A 17,342-nucleotide genomic window follows, 5' to 3' on the forward strand; every position below is an offset into this window, starting at 1 on the left:
TAGCTGGAACACACACCCCATTTTCTGGTTGTCATTCTGAGTAAAAGGCTCTCATGCCATTTAGTGAGCAGAGAACAAATGCCAGGCAGATAATCTTACTAAAGAAAAACTACCCTGCCTAAAACGCTCTTCTGAATCAACAGAGCAACACCAGAGAGAGATCACTGTTATCTTATTTATAATGCCAGTGGAGAAAAGGTACAATTATTGCCATAGCCAGACAACAAGAGGCACCTGTTACATCTGTCCACCACAGGAAACATAACTTTAAGCAAAAAAGTCAGCCCTTTAATTACCAGTTTAAGGGATGCCTGGGTGGCTCAGTGGCTGAGCATCTGCCTTTGGCTCAGGGCGTGATCCCGGGATCGAGTCCCACATTGGGCTTCCTGCATGGAGCCTGCTTCTCCCTCTGCCTATGTCTCTGCCTCTCTCTCTCTCTCTGTGTCTCTCATGAATAGATAAATATTTTTTTTAATTACCAATTTAATATTCAAATTAAGCTTGCAATTATCTTTTAAATGGTCTCCTTTGCCTGAAACTAATAATACCCTGAGAAATCATTATTAATATAATTACTTCAGGCCCTTGCTTTAATACACCAGGTAATTCTTTACTAAGCTAATGACAACACCTATGTAATCTCTCAGACAGTTATTACTAAATAATAATAGTTACATTAAGTACTCTTATTATCTCCATTTCGAAATGAGATAGAAAAAGAAAGGTTAAGTAATTTACCTAAGTTTACAAAACTATTTTTAGTAATGGAGCTGGGATTCAAATCTAGTCAGTCTGGCGCCAGAATCCATACTCTAAGCAACTGTACCTACAGACCACAAAACCCATCAGAAAAATCCAATGATGGATTTGATATAGAAGAAAGCATAATGCAATGCATGACATTTACACAAAGAAACACACAATCTACCTTTCAGATGCCGTGAGGAGAAGAGTCTCAAGGGTATCAAAATCACAGGTCTTCTTTCCATGCACAGAGAAAAATGAGTTACATTCTTCTGGTGGAGGTTCATCAGCTGCTATCTGCCATTTAAGACACAAGACATGCTTGCAATGATTTCTAATCAAAGAAGAGTAAGGACGTGAATACTCTAAATAGGTAATCAGATGGCAATACAATAACATCAATAAAAACAAAAATTAACATCTACTGAACCCCCATGATGTGACAGGATTTAAGGGTTTTTATGCATCACTGTTTCCTACTTATTATTTCACCTAGCTACTCCCAATATCACCCCAAGAGGTAGATGTTAATATCGCCAAAAGAGAATTTGTAAATTCTATCTCAGAAAATAATAAAAGATGTCCAGGGACACAGTATGTACCTTGAAGAAAACTAACCTTACAAATGTCAACTTCAAGCATCAGAGTGCAACTACACAGTTCTTATTAAGTGTATTAGGCCCATATAATAAGTATAAAATGCAAATTAACTTGAATCCCCTCTCTGAAACAGGAAGATGACATAGAATCTAAAAAAGTAACTGGATTGGGATGCCTGGGTGGCTCAGCTGGTTTAAGCGTCTGCCTTCAGCTCAGGGTTATGATCTCAGGGTTCAGGGATCAAGCCCATCAGGCTCTGCTTGGCTAGAAGCCTGCTTCTCTCTCTCCCTGCCGCTATCCCATTTGTGTGCATGCTCTCTCGCTCTCTCTCTCTCAAATAAATAGATAAAATCTTTTAAATAAATAAGTAACCTGGATCTAAAAAGGAATGTAGACAAAAGGTAAAATTATCTACAAAGCATAGTAAGATATTTCAGGGAAAGGTTGAATGAGACATAAGTTTATTTTAAGTGAATATGCATAAATGCCAATGCATGAGATGAGTCAAGCTGCAACTTTCTAATGAGAGGCACAGTGAGAAGAGTGAGTACAATGAGATGGGAAAACAAAGGATATAATGACAAGCAATGTTGTGTGCACTGATGTCATTTACGTAATACAATAATATTAAGATGTCCTTTTCTATTAATTATAAATTTAAGAGAAATAATCCAGAGATATAGAAATGGAAAGCTTGCCATGAAAAACTGACATGAAATCTTTTCATTACAGTCTTGATTTTTTTTTATGAGTTATAAAACTTACAAAGACAAAGAAAAGAATAGTATGATAAACTCCCCTGTATCCAGGACCCAGCTTCAGTATTATCAACTCATGGCCAATCTTACTTCATCCACCTTCCTGCCACACTCCAATGGATGGATCACTTTGACAAGATCCCAAATAACATTTCATTTGTAATGTTCAGTTTATCTCAATAAAAGTTTTTTTTAAATACCTCATTATCACACTTTTAAAAAGGAATAAAATTCTGCATAGATGGCAACTGGCAATAGTTTTTCAATTTTCCCAAGCTCCCTCATTACAACAGAGCAACTAGTTAGTCAATGGATCACACTATGACAAAATGAATGTGAAAAAATATCCCTATGACATAAGACCTGCAGGTATCAGATGCCATAGAGAAGAAAGCAGAGGGATGTTTTAATAACAGAAATTTTGATGATCCTGACAACAAAAAACAAAACAGCCAACAGGTTTTCACTGCAAAGTATGGTGGGCCAACGCATTTGTTCAATCTAGTACCAGGTGAGCACAAGGAGGCCCATGAAAAGGTTAAAGGGCTTAGTGCAATTTAGCTGCTCTGAACTCTCAAAACTCACAAGCTAGGAGTACCTGCTAGGACAGGGCCCCATTGTAAGGAGAAGCTGCTGAGGGTACAACAAAACTTGAATAGCAGAGAGATATTAAGACAACTAAAGAGAAAGTCCAATGAAAGTGCAGGAGGGGAACAGAGGAAATCTCAAAAACCATACCACCATTTTTTTTTAAAGCCACCATGTTTTTTAACACTACCTAAAATAAACAGAAGAGGGAGCCATGCCAACCTTTAAAAGTACAGGAAAACCCATTTCACATCAGAAGGAGCAGAAAAGTCCCAATGTCAAATCCCTCACAAAGCTAAGAAAAGATTGGAAGGAGAAATAGAGTAACATCCTTATCTTTATAGATGAAGACCGTACAAGAGAAATTTCAGCAACAACAGAAATCTATATCCACACTGTCCAATGTGGTAGCACTTGCCACCAGTGACCATCAAACACTTAAAATTTGGCTGATGCAACTGAAGAGCTAAATTTATTTCATTTAATCTTAACTTATTTAAATTTAAATACTGACACATGGCTGCTGGCTACCATATTGGACAGCATAGCCATACTCAATAAAGCCATGTCAGAAATACACAGCCAAAAAACAGATGTGAGGACAGCCTGGGTGGCTAAGCAGTTTAGCGCCACCTTCAGCCCAGGGCCTGATTCTGGAGACCCGGGATCGAGTCCACGTTGGGCTCCCTGCATGGAGCCTGTGTCTCTGCCTCTCTCTCTCTTTCTCTCTCTCTCTCCCTGTCTCTCATGAATAAATAAAATCTTTAAAAAAAATAGATATGAACTACTATTTCAAACAAGTTAAAATATATCAAGAAAATCGTATTAGACATGATTCTGCTTTTAGGTTCTTCTTTAAGAACCTAAGGCAGAATTGGAAAAACTCAGAAGTGAGGTGAAGGTGAAAGATTAAAGAGAAAATTTGTAAAAGAAAAATCAGCGTAGAAATGAAAATTAAACTAGAAGGGGCACAAAAACAAACATGAGAAGTAATGACTTAAGAAAAACAGAAGATGAAAAGAGAAAATATTTTAAAATGATAAAGAAATAGGGACACCTGGGTGGCTCAACGGTTGAGCATCTACCTTTGGCTCAGGGCATGACCCCAGGGTGCAGGGATCGAGACCTGCATTGGGCTCCCTGCATGGATCCTGCTTCTCCCTCTGCCTGTCTCTGCCTATCTCTCTCTCTGTGTGTCTCTCTCATGAATAAATAAATAAAATCTTTTTTAAAAAAAAGAAAGAAAAGAGAAAGCAATTCAGAGAAAGTGACAATGAAACTAAGCAAAGAAAATTCAACATAGAGATAATATGAATTCCAAAACAAGGGACTAAAACAAACTATTTTAAGTTTTTAAAAAAATTTCTTGAAATAAAAAATGATCTGAAACTCTGAATTAGTAAGAACATACTGGATACCTGGGAATAATAACCCAGAATAATCACTCTTCAAATTTCTTCAAAGTCATAATTTACTAGAATTTAGTATAAGCTATATTCCAGCTATAAAGTATAAGCTTTATTCTAATAAATTATGACTTTGAAGAAATATTAAAAATTCTTTGGGCCTCTAGACAAAAAGAGCAAGAGACTTTAAGGGAAAGAAAATCAGATTATCATACAACTTTCTGCAGAAAGATTTTATGCTAAAAGAAAATGAAATTCAGGGGGATCCCTGGGTGGCTCAGCAGTTTAGTGCCTGCCTTCCGCCCAGGGTGCGATCCTGGAGTCCCAGGATCCAGTCCCGCATCAGGCTCCCTGCATGGAGCCTGCTTCTCCCTCTCCCTGTGTCTCTGCCTCTCTCTGTGTGTGTCTTTCATGAATAAATAAGTGAAAGAAAGAAAGAAAGAAAGAAAGAAAGAAAGAAAGAAAGAAAAGAAAAGAAAAGAAAAGAAAAGAAAAGAAAAGAAAAGAAAAGAAAAGAAAAGAAAAGAAAAGAAAAGAAAAGAAAGAAGAAAGAAAGGAGGGAGGGAGGGAAAAGAACATAAAAGAAAAATCCCCCCCCCCCCCCTCCTTCCCTTCCATTCCGTTCCCCCTTCCCTTCCATTCACTTCCCCTTCCCCTCCAATTCGCCCTTAAAAGGAAACGAAAGGAAATTGGTTTTAGTCAAAGAAAGAAGATATAAACTAAGGAGTTTATATCTAACATATATAAACATGCAAAACTGAGGAAACATTGTTCCCCTGAGCCCTTCTTGAGCAATCTACCAGAAGCAAGAATCAGAAAAGCCAACTGAAAAGAAAAAAAAAAAAAGAAAAGCCAACTGACTAGAGACATGTGGCAAAAGGACTAGTGGGGAGCATTAAGATATAAATTATTTATAGAACTACAACTAAATGAGTGTTGAAGGGTAAAGTATAATATGAAATATCTATGTTCTAGGTAGAATATATTCACTTTTTTAAATGGGAGAAGGGAAAATGGCAATCATTATGCCAAAAGAAAAATTTTTAACTGTTTATAGGAAATGTAATTGTGGAGGCGCATAGTTGGCTTCTCAGTCTGACTCTTGTTCTCAGCTCAGGTCTTAATCTCAGTTCAAGCCCTGCCTTGGGCTCCACACCCAGCATGAAGCCTACTCAAAAATGGAACAGAACAGAAATGAAAGGAAAAGGGTAAGGGAAGGGGAAAGGAAACATAATTGTGGAAACGGTATGACTACTGTTATTAAGGTTACTGCGTATGTAATGTGGATAAAACAAGTAAACCATAAGATAGTTTAATTCTATCATCCCTTATAACTTTGAGAACTAATATTCTTAGTGTGGAAGAATAAAGATATAACAAAGTAGTCCTAAATTTGAATTGGAAAATCAGTATGAACTCATGAAGTATTTCATCTATACATAGCTTTATATATTTTGCCTTTAGATACCTGTAGTCACTTCCTACCTCTATCCATTTAAAAGGCCTAAGAACAATGACCTACCCATTTGCAATGAATACCCCTAGTGCTTTCACTGGGCTCTTAAAATACCATTTCCACCAAAGAAAACAACAAACAGATAAACAAAGAACTTTAATTAGCCTCTTAGACAAATAACTGATCTCAAATCTAGGGCCAGAGATATACAAGATAAATCTGAAACTACTTACATATCAGATAGGAAGGAAGCAATCAAAGACTACCAGCATGGCATCAAAAGGACTCAGTAGAAGACTCATACTTTGTTTTCCAAAATTAACACAAAGCTCAGCATTCAAAACAGTATAGTACTTTCATAAATAAAGATATATAAACCAATGAAATAGAATAAAGACTCCAAAAATAAACCATCATATTATACAGTCAACTGATTTTCAACAAGGGTGCCAAGACCATTCCAGAGAAAAAGGACAGTCTCTTGACAAATGGTGCTGGGAAAACTAGGTATCTACATGCAAAAGAATGAAGATGGACTCTTATTCTATACCATATACAAAAATTAATTCAAAAAAAAAAAAAAGAAAAAAAAAACTATTTCAAAATGGATCAAAGACCTAACTTGAGAGCTAATACAGTAACTACAGAACTATAGAAGAAAACATAGTTTCATACATTGGATTTGGTAATGATTTTTGGATATAATACCAAAAGCACAGGCAACAAAAGAAAAAATTGATAAATCAGATTTCATCAAAATTTTAAATTTTGTCTATCAGTGAACACCATCAACAGTGAAAACACAACCCATAGAACATGAGAAAATATTTGAAAAGCATATATCTGGTAAGTGACTAAAAACCCAATGTATATATAAAAAAAAAAAACCCTACCACAACACAAAAACAAATAATCTACCTGAGAAACAGGTAAAAACAAATAATGGGCAAATCTCCAGAGAAGATACACAGATGGCCAATAAGGACAAAAGCCCCACATCCTTGGTCACTAGGGAAATGAAAGTCAAAACCACAAGACACAACTTCCTATCCATGAGGGCAGCTATTATCAAAAACACAGAAAATAAAGTGTTGGGAAGTATGTGGAAAAAGTGAAATCCTGGAGCATTACTGGTGATAATGTAAAATGGTGCAGCTGCTGTGAAAAAGTTTGGTAATTCTTAAAATGTTAAACACAGAATTGCCACAGGATCCATGAATTATGCTCTTTTGTACACACCCAAAAGAACTGAATACAGAGTCATAAACCAATGTTCCAAGCAGCATTATTCACAATAGCCAAAGCCAGAAACAATCCAAATGTCCATCAACAGAGGACATACATAATCAAATGTGTTCTATACATCCAATGGAGTATTATTCAGTTATACAAAGAAATTAAATTTTGATACATGCCACACATGGATGAACCTTAAAAACATTATGCTATGTGAAATAAGCCAGACACAAAAAGACAAACACCATTATGATTCCACTTGAAGGAGGTATTCAAAATGGGCAAACTCAGAGATAGAAAGTAGAATGATGGTTACCAGGGATGGGAAGGGTGGGTATGGGGGATGGGAAGTTATTATTTGAGAAGTATATAGTTTCAGTGTAGCAAGATGAAAGGAGTTCTGAAGATGCATGGTGGTGATGCTTGTACAATAAGAATGTCCTGAATACCACTGAACTGTACACTTAAATTAACAGCCAAGATGATAAATCTTACATTATGTACATTTTCCCACAATAAAAAAAAAAAAAGTTGAACCAAAAAACTAAATGGTTGGGCAGCCCAGGTGGCTCAGTGGTTTAGCGCCGCCTTCAGCTCAGGGCGTGATCCTGGAGACCTGGGATTGAGTCCCCCACGTCGAGCTCCCTGCATGGAGCCTGCTTCTCTCCCTCTGCCTGTGTTTCTGCCTCTCTCTCTCTCTCTCTCTCTCTCTCTGTCTCTCATGAATAAATAAACAATTTTTAAAAAAACTTAAATGGTTAAAATAAAAAGATGCTAGTGAATCAAACTCATTCAAAAACCTGGTAAACAACAGGAAAGAATCAAGCATGTACTCTGCCATCCCCATGTGAACAGTACCAGGTGAGGAGAGGTACCTCTTTAAATCCATATTCCAGGAACAACAACACAAGAATGAGAGTCACCACTTTACAACATAAAGAATTAATAGATTAAGCACAGAGCAGTAATGGCTGCTAAATCAAAGAGGTCTCCTAATGAAACAGTGTACTACCTATACACTTGCCGAAGGGGAAAAAAGCCACAATTCTCATTGAGCCTCTGGATCAGCTGCCAATTTGCAAAAAACAGAGGACAAAAAAAGCTGAACTGCATCATGAGTATGTGATCACCAAAATACAGACTGAAAAAATTTACAGGGCCAACAGCTCGTGTCACTCAAAGAAAAGAGAGGAAGAACCTATAAATTCAGCACCACCCACCAAAAACATTATCAAAATTTTTAAAACTGAGCAATACTAAATTACTGTGTAGATATGCACTCTTAGACAACATAATGATAAAGAAACACAGCAAGTCATTTCAACAGAGGTTGATAAAGTAGTTCCTGTTGAGGGTGAAATGTGGCTGTAATGAGAGCAGAGCACAAGAAGGGTAGGCTGCCAGAGGGCCTGGCTAAGCTCTACTTCTTGATCTGGGGGAAAATTACAAGTGCTCACTTTGCAAAAATTCATTACACAATATAATTCATGTGAGTGGTTTTCTATGCCTACTTTATTTTATAATAAAATAGTGATTTTAAAATTAACATTTCTTTTACATCAAATATATGATCAGTATGTGCTCATCTTTGAGTCTCTCACTTTTTTTTTTATACAAGAAGAGTCTGGTTCAACTCAAATTCCAACAAGATCCACACACTGCATTAAGCAGATACATATTTTAAGTCTCCCTTGAAGTTTTTCCTTCCTTCTTTTCTTTCCTCATAACATATTTGTTGAAGTAATAGACTATTTTACTACAAAGTCTCCTACATTCTGGATTTTCCTATTACCCCTGTGATCCTGCTTCATATTTCCCATCCCCTGTATTTCCTGTGAACTTTTTTTTTTCCTGTGAACTTTAGATCTAAAGGCTGTGATCCAGATTTACAGTCAATTGGTTTAGCAAGACTATACCTCCTATGCTGTGTTGTATAAATGAAGTCTGGTAGTTTCGTCTTTGTGTGGATATTTTTTCTTTCTTCTTAAATGAAAATGAGTGCAAATTATGTTTTTTTATTTAAAAACACCTGTGAGAGGAAGACATAGACATGGCCAACATGCACATGAGAAAATGCTCTGCATCACTTGCCATCAGGGAAATACAAATCAAAACCACAATGAGATACCACCAGTGAGAATGGGGAAAATTAACAAGGCAGGAAACAACAAATGTTGGAGAGGATGCGGAGAAAAGGGAACCCTCTTACACTGTTGGTGGGAATGTGAACTGGTGCAGCCACTCTGGAAAACTGTGTGGAGGTTCCTCAAAGAGTTAAAAATAGACCTGCCCTACGACCCAGCAATTGCACTGCTGGGGATTTACCCCAAAGATTCAGATGCAATGAAACGCTGGGACACCTGTACCCCGATGTTTATAGCAGGAATGTCCACAATAGCCAAACTGTGGAAGGAGCCTCGGTGTCCATCGAAAGATGAATGGATAACGAAGATGTGGTTTATGTATACAATGGAAGATTCCTCAGCCATTAGAAACGACAAATACCCACCATTTGCTTCAACGTGGATGGAACTGGAGGGTATTATGCTGAGTGAAATGAGTCAATCGGAGAAGGACAAACAGTGTATGTTCTCATTCATTTGGGGAATATAAATAATAGTGAAAGGGAATATAAGGGAAGGGAGAAGAAATGTGTGGGAAATATCAGAAAGGGAGACAGAACATAAAGACTCCTAACTCTGGGAAACGAACTAGGGGTGGTGGCAGGGGAGGAGGGCGGGGGGTGGGGGTGAGTGGGTGACGGGCACTGAGGGGGACACTTGACGGGATGAGCACTGGGTGTTATTCTGTATGTTGGTAAATTGAACACCAATACAAAATTATGTTATTAAAAAATAAATAAATAAATAAAAAATAAAAACACCTGTGATCTGAAGATCTAATGTCAGCTTTGCTTTCTATTTATAAACAAATCATAAATCGTCAGAAATTTCACACAGAAAAATTATAGCTCTGTAACACAATGCCAGGACAACCCCAATATATCCAATCATCATGTTATACAACCCCTAAAAAATACTGTTATCTCTAAGCACTGAACTTACCTGCTGGAAGGCTTGAATTGTAGCCGAGTAAGAATGAAGGGACAGACAAAATTTCAACAAATTCTGCTGTAGAGGGGACAGAAACTGAAATGCAGTTTCCAGTATTGCATGATAATAGGAATAATCAGTACCTGTCAAAGGAACAAATTAACCAAAGTAACTATATAGGACTAGACATACCCAAATAAGATAGTTCACAAAGTATAAAGCTATGTGTTACAAAGGTATATGATGGCAAAATTTTACCACTATCCTATCTTGAACTATTGTCAAATGCTTAGAATTCCCTAGAGTACACAAAGTAATTGGACTCTTCCTCTCTTCTTTCCTTTTTTCACACTATTCCCTCTACCTGGACTGCAAGTGTCCCACTTACCTGGATGACTAACTTCTACTTAATCTCCACTGGAAGAATTCAGTTATGACATTACTCACTCTGCAAAGTCACTCCCAATCCCTACCCCATGCCTCACTGGTCCAAGTACATCTCTTCTTTGGTCCCTTAATATTTCTCTGCTTACCTCTTTCACTTATCACATCAGATACTAAATTATTTATTCACTATCCACCCCTCCCAAAATAGTTCTTGAGCCCCAAGAGGGGCTCAAACGTATCTTTGTATCCCCAATGCTAACATGTTTATTACTTAATCAATAACCCAACAAAACTGAGCTGTATAATGAGAAGTACAAAGTATTAAAGGATATTAAGGAAATGGTAGTTTGGGGAGAAGCATATTTAAACAATTGAAACAAACTATCAGAGGGGAGAAAAGTTACATGTACCAGTATGAAAAAATCCCCAGGATATATTCTTAAAGTGCAAGGTACAAAACAACCAGGAGTTGACCCCTGAACATAGTTTAGAGGCATCAACTGCCCCACAGTCAAAAGTCCATGTATAACTTTGACTCCCCAAAAACTTAACTACTAACAGCCTCCAAGTGATACAGTTTACATTGTCCTGAATTTGATACCTTGACACTCAAGTTGTGGGTGACTGGCAGGCTTAACGGGAAACATTGTGAATGGCACTAAATTAATGATAATAAACCTAACAGATAACAGGTAAGTTGTATAGTTAATTCATAACAAAAGAAAAAGGGAATCAAAACTGATGGTAATTATGTTAATACTAAATGATTTTAAATGAATTTGACTTCTACAAAACATTTATACAGCACTTCTAATAAAAGAACACAAAAGAACAAAGACAAAGTGGGGAAGAAACAGTACTTATAGGAGAAGTTATAAACTGCTTCAGAAGGAAGTATTAGTTTGTATTGGCTCTGCAGGCTACCATCACAGCTCTAGTCATTAAAAATAAAAACGTTTTCCATTAATTGCCATGCCACAAATACTATGAAAGAGAGCGTTTTTTCCTAACATTTTCCCAGATACCAAAGTCAAAGAAGCATTTGCTTCAATTTTACCGTGATGATCAGATGATCCAATATTTTGACTGGCTTCTACAAAATTCCAAAATTTCTCTTGACTGTCTTCTGCTAAAAACTCACTGGGAGAAAAGGGAGGAAATATCAGAAATAAAATAACTTAATAAAATCCTCTAATATAAGTTACATTACAAAAGAGAGCAAAAAGAGGTTTTTAAGTATACAAATGTCCACAGTTTGGCTTTTATAACATATATTATACACAAGCATGTATAATATATATCCTAATGATAAGCAAGTCTTATTAGCGTATTGGCTATTTATAACTAATTAGCTTATTAGTAACTTATTCACTTACTCTATTAATAGCTTAATAGGTATTCCTTAAGAAACCTGGATTAATGTAACAAGAAGGGAGTCCCAATATAAATAAAGCTTATGAAACCCTGTTTTGTGATAATGCTGCTGGTAGTAGAAGCAGAATTAAGAACTGATAATTCTGGTACTAGTTCTGCTCATTTATTTTCTGAAAGACTTCATAAAGAACAAAAAAATATGTTTTGCCTAAGATTCTCCCAAGGAAAATATGAACCCTAGAAAAATCTCTAGGAGACTAAAGGCAGCATGTTGTAATCTTTTAACATCCATAAATCCAAATTTTCAAGATTACCAAATTTCAGTTTAATAAAGTTCTTAGAACTTAATACCACTTTCATTTTTTCTTGACTTTACAGATCTAAAATAATGGCCATTCTAAATTTCCTTTCATTGGAGAGTATAAAATCCCTAAAAGAAAACACATGTACTGATTGAATGATTCATGTCAATTGGTTCTCTTCTCTGAGATAGAATACCAATGTAGGCGTGATCTTTCACTTCTTAAAGCAAACTACAGATCTGGATCTCAGCTTACCTAGCCAAAGGAAGACTTTCCCATTACTTGCCAACACTGGGATGTACAACTCTCACTCTACTCCACAGCTAGACACAGAAATATGGGAAAAATAAGAAACATTTCCTGGTAATACACAGCCTCTCTAAAAATAGGTTTCTGAAAATACCCATTATCATAATGTATTAAATACTTTAGTACCTCCTTGAATGTGGAATTTTTCTAGGCTTTCTAGTAACTAAGAAAAACATACTAGCCTTATAATAGCTTGTGGTCTAAGAAAACAGATACTAAGACAAATAGATTGTAATATGCAAATAAACACTAAATTAATTAATTAAAGCTGCGTCTACAAGATAAGTTTGTGGAAGACAGGGAAGGGATAATACACTCAAAGGTTGTAATGGTGAGAAGAATTCAATGAAGCTAAGGCCCTCCACGTAAAGGCCATGTACAAATACATATATGCTCTTCATATAATTACAAGAAAACTTGAAACACACATTCTTCTTCATCCCACTGCATAAATAAGTCTTACAACATCTAAGTTTCAAACAGTCTTAAGAAAATTAATTACTAGATCCACTGAATTAATCCAAAAACAGTAAGAACAATACAAGATATTATTAAAAGGAACGCTGCCATCTGTTTACAATATAATTCAGTTTGTTTGCTTTTCTTTTTTTTTTTTTAGCTTCTTATTCCATTGAGTAAAACATCTATAGTTTTTCAGATGAAATTATATGATGTGTAGGATTTGTTTTAAAATATTCCAGTAGGATAAGGGAGGAGGGTAGCAGTGATGGTGATAGATTACTGGACTTCTGTTGATAATTGCTAAAAATGGGTGACAGGTAGAGGGAGAGCACATTATACGTACCACACTCTCTCCACTTACAAATGTTTTGAAAGATCACAATAAAAAGTTTTCAATTATGGCAAAAGAAAAAAAAAAAAACTATAAACCACCTGAATGTCCACCAGATAGCATAAATCTGGTAGCAAACTTGTTTTCTAGATTTCCAAAGTTGTTGGAGATCAGAACTCGTCTTCCTTCCATACAGAACTAGAAAGGGAAGGGAAATGAATATTTAAGGAGGGCATACTATGTAACAGGCACTATGCTTGGCATATTCACCCATGTCCTTAAAGCCTCAAAGCCATTCTGAGTTATAACCATTTTTAGAATAAAACTACAACTCAGAGAGGTTACTGATTTGCTTAAGGGCACAGAGATAGCAAATGAAAATTCTGGAATGCAAACTCAAATCTATTTGATTTATCTCTATCATGCTGCATTCTTGGGCCATTATAGTATCTAGTGCTCAATAAATGATTATTGGTTTCAATTTTAATACTACTTTACTTATACAATATTTGTTAGTCACTATGGCTGTTCAAAACATATTCAGTGTTCTACTTCAATTAAATATGTATCACTTCATGAACAACCAGAAAGCTACAACCGCTTCAACAGGATCACGCCTAATCTAAAAATATACATGGGAATATTTTTAGTCCCTAAGGGCTAGATACAGGGAAGGCAAAATATCTGTGGTAGCCGCATGCCTCAATATGTAGAAAAATATTCTGTCCCATCACCCTCACTCAGATGGACGGTGCTGTGATCCGCCACTGATGTCTACCATGGACCTGGGAGGGAAGAATGGTGGCCTCAGCTAACTCTGGAGGTAAATATTGAGGATTTCAAATATGCACAACTTATTTCTGAGTTGCCTAAATGTCCCATTACCTTGGCAAACTGTCTGCAAATAGCCACAGAAGAGAACTAAAAATAACCAACCAAAATGGCAAATGGCCAGGAAATTATGAAAAGGGGCAATGTTTGTGAGAGGAAAAGTTGGTGAAGGAAGTGGTATACACTATCCACTTCACAGAGATCAAAGAAACAGAAAAAAAAAGTGGATTAATTAAGGCTGACAGTTTTAACATACTTTTTCAAAAGTCCCATAAGTATGTACCATAAGAATCTTCTGAGACAATGAGACAAAAACCAAAAAATTAGTGTGAGAACAACCGAGTGGAACTAAGGAATGTCAAGCAGAGTATTATAAAACATCTGTTACAGTTAACTACACAAAATTATTTAGAAAGTGACAGTAAATCTCAAACACTTAGATTTATACCAGACAAATCATCCAAAATAGGATTGTGGGGAAAAGAGTTCAGCTAAGTCCCGGCTCAGGCAGTTTAGATGTCAAACAACCTTTGGTCACTTAACTTTTATAACTATCCTCTATCTAATAAAGTTCTGATACTGGAACCCATTGATCAGATTGTAACCCTGCTATGAAATAAATGCAGTAGGAATTCTTTCTTTTGGCCATTTTATTGCTGAGAAAAGGGAGGCACAGAGAGTGCTGATCAGCAAAAAGCCCATGAGGCTCCTCAGCAAGCCAAAATCAGGTCCTACAAGTCCTATTTTCCCACTGGCCTTCTTATCAATACCAAATGAAGCTGTTTCCTTAGGAGATGCAGCTATTCATAACTACAGTCAACATAACAAAAACTCTTCATTCACATTTTTCTAGGGATTAAAAGGAGGAAATGTTAGAAGACATAATTCTAAGTTGAAGAGTACAAAGACAGACCAAAATTAAGTAAAGTAATGCAACAGTTCAAATTTCTAGCACTATCAGAATCTGAGATTTACCAACTGCTTGACATTCAATCTACCTAAATTTATACTTTAGAACTATTCTCTAGAAGTCCTAGCTATATATTACTTCAGATACAAAAATAAGTTCCTCTCTATAAACAAAAAACTGACCAAAAGAGGGGTATCTGATTAATTATATTATAAACATTAACTAAAAAATACACTTGTAACACAAAATCTCCCAAGAAAGCATTGACTATATCACATTTTATTGATTTGAAGATAACCATCAATTTTAAGACATATTATTGTTTTTATGAAACACTAAAAAGGAAAACGCTACCAATTTTAATTTTAAGGTAACATCTTGATTTCATTAAAATGTCTCTTAATTTTGGAGATGTTAAAAAACAGAACACGTACATCTTAGATAAAATCCAGCTGTGTCCTCAGCCTCCCCTCTGTGCTCTTCTATCTCGAGGTCTTCTTTCAACTTCTTAGAAGGCACATGCCCTCTCTCCCTCATCTTGCCAAGCTCCCTTCTTTTATTAAACACCTCTTAAAACTTTTTTCAAATAAATTGAAAAATTCCTTTAAGTACAACTCTCTCTTCCTTTATTACCACAGGTACACGTTTCTGAGAAGATAATGTAACCAATTCAATATATTTGTCCAAAGAAGTCCCTAAGTATCTCTATGAATTAGTATTATCCTATCCTACCGACAGATTCTATAGTCTAACAGCCTCTGACTAGCATACAGCACAGTGCACAACGAAAGAGGCGCTGACCAAATGCATGTGATGATGACAATCTTACTGCCTAAAAAAACCTCCTGAATACTCACTAGCAGATCCTACATTATTACTTAAATACATGAAAGAAAAAAAAAAAGACATCTTCTTACCTGACTTCTAACAACAATGGAGTGGAAAACCATTTTGTCGTAAGAGAAGTTGTAATGGCTTTTGAATCTGCCTTTACTGAGGAAAACAGCCATAGTCCAATGAATACAATCAGAAGTCCCATTTTATTGCAAACCCCTAAAAAGGGGGGAAAAAAAAGGTTTTGCTACAAAGAAATGTTTAAATTTAAATCTTAATACTTAAAGACACAAAATAAACATGAAAATTAAAGAAATGGAAATGCTTCTGAAATTTAACAGCACCTAATATCTCCATGGTTTCAACTTGCTGAGTGACTAAAAGTGTGTAGATCATATACTCTTTCCTACAAAGACTCTATTTCATTTACTGGGGAGTCTATGCTATACACAGGTATAAAAGCCAGGTGGTTGCACACAATCATACTTTACAAAGCATGAGAGTAAATAAAGCTGAGGTAGATTAAAATGTAAATGATGGATATTAAATGGTGTCCTCCCAAAGTCCTAACCCCAGCACATTGAAATATGAACTTATTTGGAAATACGGTCTTAAGCGGAGGTAATCTCATTAAAACGAGGTCATTAGGGTGGGTCCAATATGACTGGTGATACAAAAAAAGGACAATGTGGAGAGAGAGACAGGCATGCAGGGGGAACACCATGTGAAGAGACACAGGGAGAATGCCAGGAAAGACAGGGGCAGCCCCTGGAATACTGTAAACCAGAGAATATCTGGAGCTGGCCGATGCTGGAAGAAGCAAAGACAGACCTTCCCCTACAGATTTCTGAGGGAACATGATCCTGTGACACCTTTATTTAGAATGTCTGGCATCCAAAACTGTCAGACAAGAAACTGTCATTGCTCTAAGCTACACAGTTTGGTCATTGGAGCCTTAGGGAGCTTACAGATGGGCCTTGAATGTAAAAGCAAAGGTACAGAATGAAGAAATGTTAGAACTCAATGGGCCCCTATCTACAAAATAAGGAAGTTGGGGTCGATGGTAAATTGGCATGGCCATTGACTGCAGGCCTTCTGAACTCCCAGCAGTAACCTCCTCAAGCATACTGAGGTGTCCAGATCATTTCAGAAAAAGGCCTCCAGGGACGGCTGGGTGGCTCAGCGATTGAGCACCTGCCTTTGGCTCAGGGCATGCTCCTGGAGTCCCAGGATCAAGTCCCACATTGGGCTCCCTGCAGGGAGTCTGCTTCTCCCTCTGCCTATGTCTCTGCCTCTCTCTGTGGGTCTCTCATGAATAAATAAAATCTTAAAAAATAAAAAAAAAAAAGGAAAAAAAGAAAAAGGCCTCTAGCTTTAGGCTTCTTTGGCCTGATTTTTCATCTCAGAAGTCTGCCTGACAGAACCTTAATCAGACTTCCCCTGGACTAGATAAGTCAGCATCTAAATTCCACCCACTTCATGGAAACCCAAAGAGGACATAAATATGTGGGAAACACCAAACCAAAGTTGTGCTTCTGCAGGCTAACGTCTGGTAAGGCTCACCCCAGATTCACCCCAATTTCTTGAGATACTGGTTGGAAAAGCTATTGTTTGTAGGACCAGTCAGTATCCTCTTTTTACAAAAAGCATTAACATTTATTTGTGCCAACATCCTGCTTCAGTAACACAAAATATCTCTAAAGAACAAATGGTCAAAAGAAAAATAAATTAAACCAAATAGAAACGTTACTTTTAAGAGTC

The 17,342-nt window shown here is 36.5% G+C and overlaps 1 protein-coding gene across 3 annotated transcripts in view; it reads right to left on the reverse strand.

Moving 5' to 3' along the window:
• Positions 1–17,342, reverse strand: part of UGGT1 (UDP-glucose glycoprotein glucosyltransferase 1) — a 123,814-nt gene that overhangs the window by 102,427 nt on the left and 4,045 nt on the right. For all 3 annotated transcript variants that reach the window (XR_005374019.1, XM_038564809.1, XM_038564808.1), the window contains exons 2-5: positions 15,665–15,800; positions 11,286–11,368; positions 9,854–9,984; positions 929–1,041 (exon numbers count right to left, since the gene is read on the reverse strand). Coding sequence is in view for 2 of the 3 variants with exons in the window: in XM_038564809.1 (XP_038420737.1) it covers positions 929–1,041; positions 9,854–9,984; positions 11,286–11,368; positions 15,665–15,786 (449 nt within the window). In the remaining variant the exon portion in view is untranslated. The remainder of the gene's footprint in view (positions 1–928; positions 1,042–9,853; positions 9,985–11,285; positions 11,369–15,664; positions 15,801–17,342) is intronic.

Source organism: Canis lupus, chromosome 19 (assembly GCF_011100685.1).
Source record: "Canis lupus familiaris isolate Mischka breed German Shepherd chromosome 19, alternate assembly UU_Cfam_GSD_1.0, whole genome shotgun sequence".
Classification (NCBI taxonomy): Eukaryota; Metazoa; Chordata; class Mammalia; order Carnivora; family Canidae; genus Canis; species Canis lupus.